General features: G+C 48.5%; 1 protein-coding gene across 1 annotated transcript; it reads right to left on the reverse strand.

The window, feature by feature from the left end:
* Nucleotides 1-1,749: 1,749 nt before the first annotated feature.
* CEBPD (CCAAT enhancer binding protein delta) lies at nt 1,750-3,532 on the reverse strand. Its single transcript, XM_066578068.1, has one exon. It carries the CDS (start codon nt 3,390-3,392, stop codon nt 2,541-2,543), a length of 852 nt encoding a protein of 283 aa, XP_066434165.1. The 5' UTR covers nt 3,393-3,532; the 3' UTR covers nt 1,750-2,540.
* Nucleotides 3,533-5,295: the final 1,763 nt, after the last annotated feature.

Genomic DNA, 5,295 nt, shown 5'->3' on the forward strand with positions numbered 1-5,295 from the left:
TTTCGTTGTGTTTGCTTTTTCTGTTTGCTGACTTAGAAAAGAACCTGTTCCAGCCTCCGATAAGTGAAACTGTCTGCATACCTACCGCCAGATCCTCACTGGTTCCTGCTCTGCTTTTATTGTACTTGTAGTCTCCCCGCATGCCCACAATCGCTTCTGTTAGTTCCAGAGCCCAATACTAGTCCATTGTCATGTGTTCAGGCTCCCAGTGTCAATGGCTGACGTCACGTTTGATTGACAGTGGAGACCATCTATATGACAACTGACTAGTATATGGCTCTGAAACTAAAGGGAGCAATTGTGGATATATTGGAAAGGGGGCTAGAGTTAAAGTAAAACCTGAGCAGGTGAAGAGCCAGCTGTGCAGGTATGCAGAGGACATGGCAGGTTCTTCTTAGGGCTTATTCACACATCCATGTATTTCGTCTGTGTTTGCAGCAGGCCGCACATGAACAATATATGGATCAATTGACTTTAATTGGTCTTTTCAGACATGCAACTTCTTTACTCATAACCGTGGTCTGTGCAAAAAAAGAAATCGAAGCATGTCCTGTTGTAGTCTGTAACGTGGATGAGAATAGCACATAAAATGTCCAATGCCCCGCGGGGCTCAGGCAGCACACGGACCGGAGCTGATCAATAGGACACAGGTAAAGAGCCTTCAGCCGTGTCTTATTGGATCAGCTGTGGTGACAACCCGTGTGGGAGCTGCAATGGAAGCCAACATACTTGTCACCTATGTACTAAAATACCAAAACACCTGACTGCATAGATGACAGAATGAAATGGCGCGATGATTAAATGTGCTGTATATCTCTTAGTGCCAGTGCAGCAATTATTACACCTGTGTTAGACAATACCCTGCCGACACGAGGTGTAGCGCTATCTACTACAATGTGTGGCGAAGACGGGATGAATCTATGTTTTACCAATCATTAAAAACATATTCCCATTGGTCTAATAATAGAGAATAATGGCAGAATTTTTGCAGCAAAATCTTAATAAAATGTTGTTAACCCCTTCTACAGGGTGGCCATGGAAAAGTAGCCCGGCACCACGCTCTTTATGAAAACTGTGTAAAAGGAAAACTTTTTTGTTGTCCATAGCAACCAATCACAGCACAGCTTTCATTACTTATACCACTCAGGTAGCATGACCGCTGTGCTGTGATTGGTTGCTTTGTACAACAAAGACAGATGTTCTTTTATTCATAATGAGTAGTGTGGCGTCGGGCTACTTTTCCGTGGCCACCCTGTATTATACACATTTACTCCTGCACCACTTAGGATTGTCACATGACTACTTTTGACATTCTTCTTTCCTTTTAGACTAAACACTGCCACAGCTTACTATGAATGCACAGAATAGAAAGTTCACCCAACCTAGAAGATCAGTGCATGACATAAGAATTCCCCCACCTGATAAGAATACCTGGAGCCAATATTCTTCTTATCCTCTTGCAGGTCCTAATGGGGATGCAGTCTTTTTAAGTTATTGATTAACCCTGGTAGTGCTGAGGTGTGCATAAAATGTGTGTAGAAGAGCTGAGTTGGTCATTTGGCATGATGTCAACTTGTGAGGATAGCAAGAAATGTTGTGGTTTTACATAGGACTGCAGGTTAAACTTCTGCATGATAGTTCTGCAGGTGCAAAGAGAGAAAGGATAAAGAACAACCCTTCTACAGGTATCTGTTATAACATTTCACCCAAATACAGTCCCCCACAGTAATAAACATCAAGACACAAATATTGGTGCATTTTACGGTTTTATTCTTTAAAAATGCTGTAAAAATGATCATATAAAAAGTTGAGCATGCTCATTTTTTCTGTCCCTACTATCTACAATACAAAGTCTTTTGTCTCAGAAATCACTTTACAAGTGTACCATAGCTGCATCAGTACAGGGGATAGAAAACTACAATTACAAAAATAATTTAAGGAAAGGGAAATGTCTTAGCTTTTTGTTTTATAAAGAGAAAAAAAATACATATATAATATATTTATAGTTCTATATTTCCAGGGTGGGGGAAGGGTAGCACGGTTATTGGCTACATTCAATAAAGAAACTGAAGACCAGCACAATTTCTGTTTGGCACTGCCCCCCAAAAGTGTGCCTTTCCCCATACAGTACTTCCAGCTACAGGCTGCTTGAAGGCACTAAAATAACAGAACCTGTCCAATGCTTCTGGGATGGCTCTAGCAAGATACAAGGCACTGATGAGAGCAAACCAGTCCATGCCAGGCTATATAGTCCGTACCATGTATGCCAAGGCAGCTGCATCACATCCACCAGGTCATAAAAGTGCTGCACCTTTACTTACAATACTTGATATAGGAAGCCAGCTTTTGTTGGGTTGGCACTTGGCTGATAAAACGTGAATGCCACAATGTAACACATGAGTCCCTTCTGCAAGAGATTAGCAACTTTATTGCACTGTAATAACCTATAACAGTCTAGTGTTGGCTCAGTCTGTGCAGAGGCGCCCTCTGCTGGCTTGAGGTATAGAGTTGGGTGTATGATCACAGTCCTTGGCTGCAGGTTACCGGCAGTCTATGCCCCCCTGGCTGGAGAGGAAGGTGCCAGCTGTGGCAGTAGGGGGCAGCTGCTTGAAGAAGTGTCTCAGGTTGGTTAAGTCCCTTGTAAGGAGGTCGATCTTCTTGTGCAGCTTCTCGTTCTCGGAGGAGAGCTCCAGCAGCTTCTGCTGCATGTCCAGGTTGCGCTTCTTCGCCTTGTCCCGGCTCTTCCTCACCGCGATGTTGTTCCTCTCCCGCCGCTGCCGGTACTCCGGGCTGAAGCGGTCCAGGTTCTTCTTGCCAGTCCTCTCCTTGCTGCTGGAAGAGGCTGGGGAAGGGCAGGCGGAGCTGGTGGCACTGGAGGGCTCCGGGGAGGTGGGCGGGGTGGGCTGCAGGCTCATGCTGGTCTGGGCACAGGTAGCGATCTGCCGGGGCAGGGAAGAAGGCATGTCATTGGCATTCCACTCGGGCTCCTTCTTCAGCACGTGCATCTTGCCCGGCGCTGCCAGCAGGCCGCTCAGGTAGTCGCTCCCGCACTCTGCCCGCTCGCTGCTGCCGCCCTTGTGGTTGCTGTTGAACAAGTCCGCAAACAGCTCATCGTGGCACAGCTCCAGGTTGGGCACAGAGGACATGGAGTCTATGTACGAGCTGAAGTCTATGGCACTCTCGTCGTCGTACATGGCAGGGGCAGCGCTCAGTTCTGCCAGGTTGCTGCCACTGCTGCTCACCGGGGGTTCCGCCTCCTCGCACATGGCCCGGGGCTTGCACAGAGTGGAGGAGCTGCTCACTCTCTGCTCGTAGAAGTTGGTGGGCTCCATGCACCATGTGGCGTAGGGGGACACACAGCGCAGGTCTAGACTCATTGACACGGCGCTCATGTGTGCAGTGGCCGGCACGGGAGACGATGGCAACCACCGCTGGAGCTCTGTCGGAGAGCAGCTGTCACTCTGTATGGTCGCTAGGTGGCGCTGCTGCGTGTAGTCGCTGTATCCGTGCTGCTGCTGTCAGTGAGAGCCGAGCCGCCTCGGCTGGATATATAGTTCCCGGCTTCCCCCGCCTGCTGACGTGCTGGGAGGAGCCGCTGCTTCACCTACAGGCACCGCACCTTAACCCGTTCGGGGCTCGGGGCTGGGGGGTACTTATAGCAGGCATCACAGGAAGCCTCACAGGGACCTTAGAGGTGAGGAGAAGCGGCGGCTGCTCTCTGCTCGTAGGGGAAGGTTTATCAGTAGAGTTACACCATAAACGGTGCTGAAAAGTATAAAAACCATGGAGGGACTCCACACACCAGCAGACAGCAGTGCACACCTGTGAGGGGGACACCAAGTATCACCTGTGAGGGGGACACCAAGTATCACCTCTGTGGAGAAACCAAGGCCGTTAGTAAAACGCACCTCACAGCCATATCAGTTATATCACCTCATAGCCGTAACCGTATCAGCCGCATCACCTCACAGCCGTATCATTTATATCACCTCAAAGCCGTAACCGTATCAGCCATATCAGTTATATCACCTCATAGCCGTAACCATATCAGCCACATCACCTCACAGACATATCAGCTGTATTTCCTCACAGCTGTAACTGTATCCCCTCACAACCGTAACCGTATCAGCCGTATCACCTCGTAGCCATATCATTTATATCACCTCACAACCATAGCTGTATCAGCCGTAACCATATCAGCCACATCACCTCACAGCCATATCAGTTATATCACCTCATAGTCGTAACCGTATCAGCCGTTTCACCTCACAGCCGTAACCGTATCAGCCGTATCACCTCACAGCTGTAACCGTATCAGCCGTATCACCTCACAGCCGTAACCGTATCAGCCGTATCACCTCACAGCCGCAACTGTATCAGCTGTATCACCTTACAGCCGTATCAGTTATATCACCTCATAGCCGTAACCATATCAGCCACATCACCTCACAGCCATATCAGCCGTATTCTCTCACAGCCGTAACCGTATCAGCCGTATCCCCTCACAACTGTAACCGTATCAGCCGTATCATTTATATCCCCTCACAACTATTGCTGTATCATCTGCCACCATATCAGCCACATCACCTCACAGCTGTAACCATATCAGCTGCATCACCTCACAGCCATATCAGTTGTATCACCTCACAACCATATCGATATCAGCTGTATCACCTCACAGCTGTAACCATATGAGTTGTATCACCTCACAACTGTAACTGTATCTGCTACTTCACCTCACTGCTGTAACCATATCAGTTATATCACCTAACAGCCATATCGATACCAGTCGTATCGCCTCACAGCTGTAACCATATCAGTTGTATCACCTCATAACCGTAACTGTATCTGCTACTTCACCTCACTGCTGTAACCGTATCCGTTATATCACCTCAAAGCCATAACCATATCAGTCGTATCACCTCACAACCGTAACTGTATCTGCTACTTCACCTCACTGCTGTAACCGTATCCGTTATATCACCTCAAAGCCATAACCATATCAGTCGTATCACCTCAAAGTCGTAACCGTATCCGTTATATCACCTATGTCTATGGGCCGCCATGAGTCTACAGGGCGTCATGAGTCTACAGGGCGTCATGAGTCTACGGGGCGTCATGAGTCTACGGGGCGTCATGAGTCTACGGGGCGTCATGAGTCTACGGGGCGTCATGAGTCTACGGGGCGTCATGAGTCTACGGGCCGCCATGAGTCTACGGGGCGCCATGAGTCTACGGGCCGCCATGAGTCTACGGGCCGCCATGAGTCTACGGGGTCGGTCATGAGTCTACGGG

Source organism: Eleutherodactylus coqui, chromosome 9 (genome assembly GCF_035609145.1).
Source record: "Eleutherodactylus coqui strain aEleCoq1 chromosome 9, aEleCoq1.hap1, whole genome shotgun sequence".
Classification (NCBI taxonomy): Eukaryota; Metazoa; Chordata; class Amphibia; order Anura; family Eleutherodactylidae; genus Eleutherodactylus; species Eleutherodactylus coqui.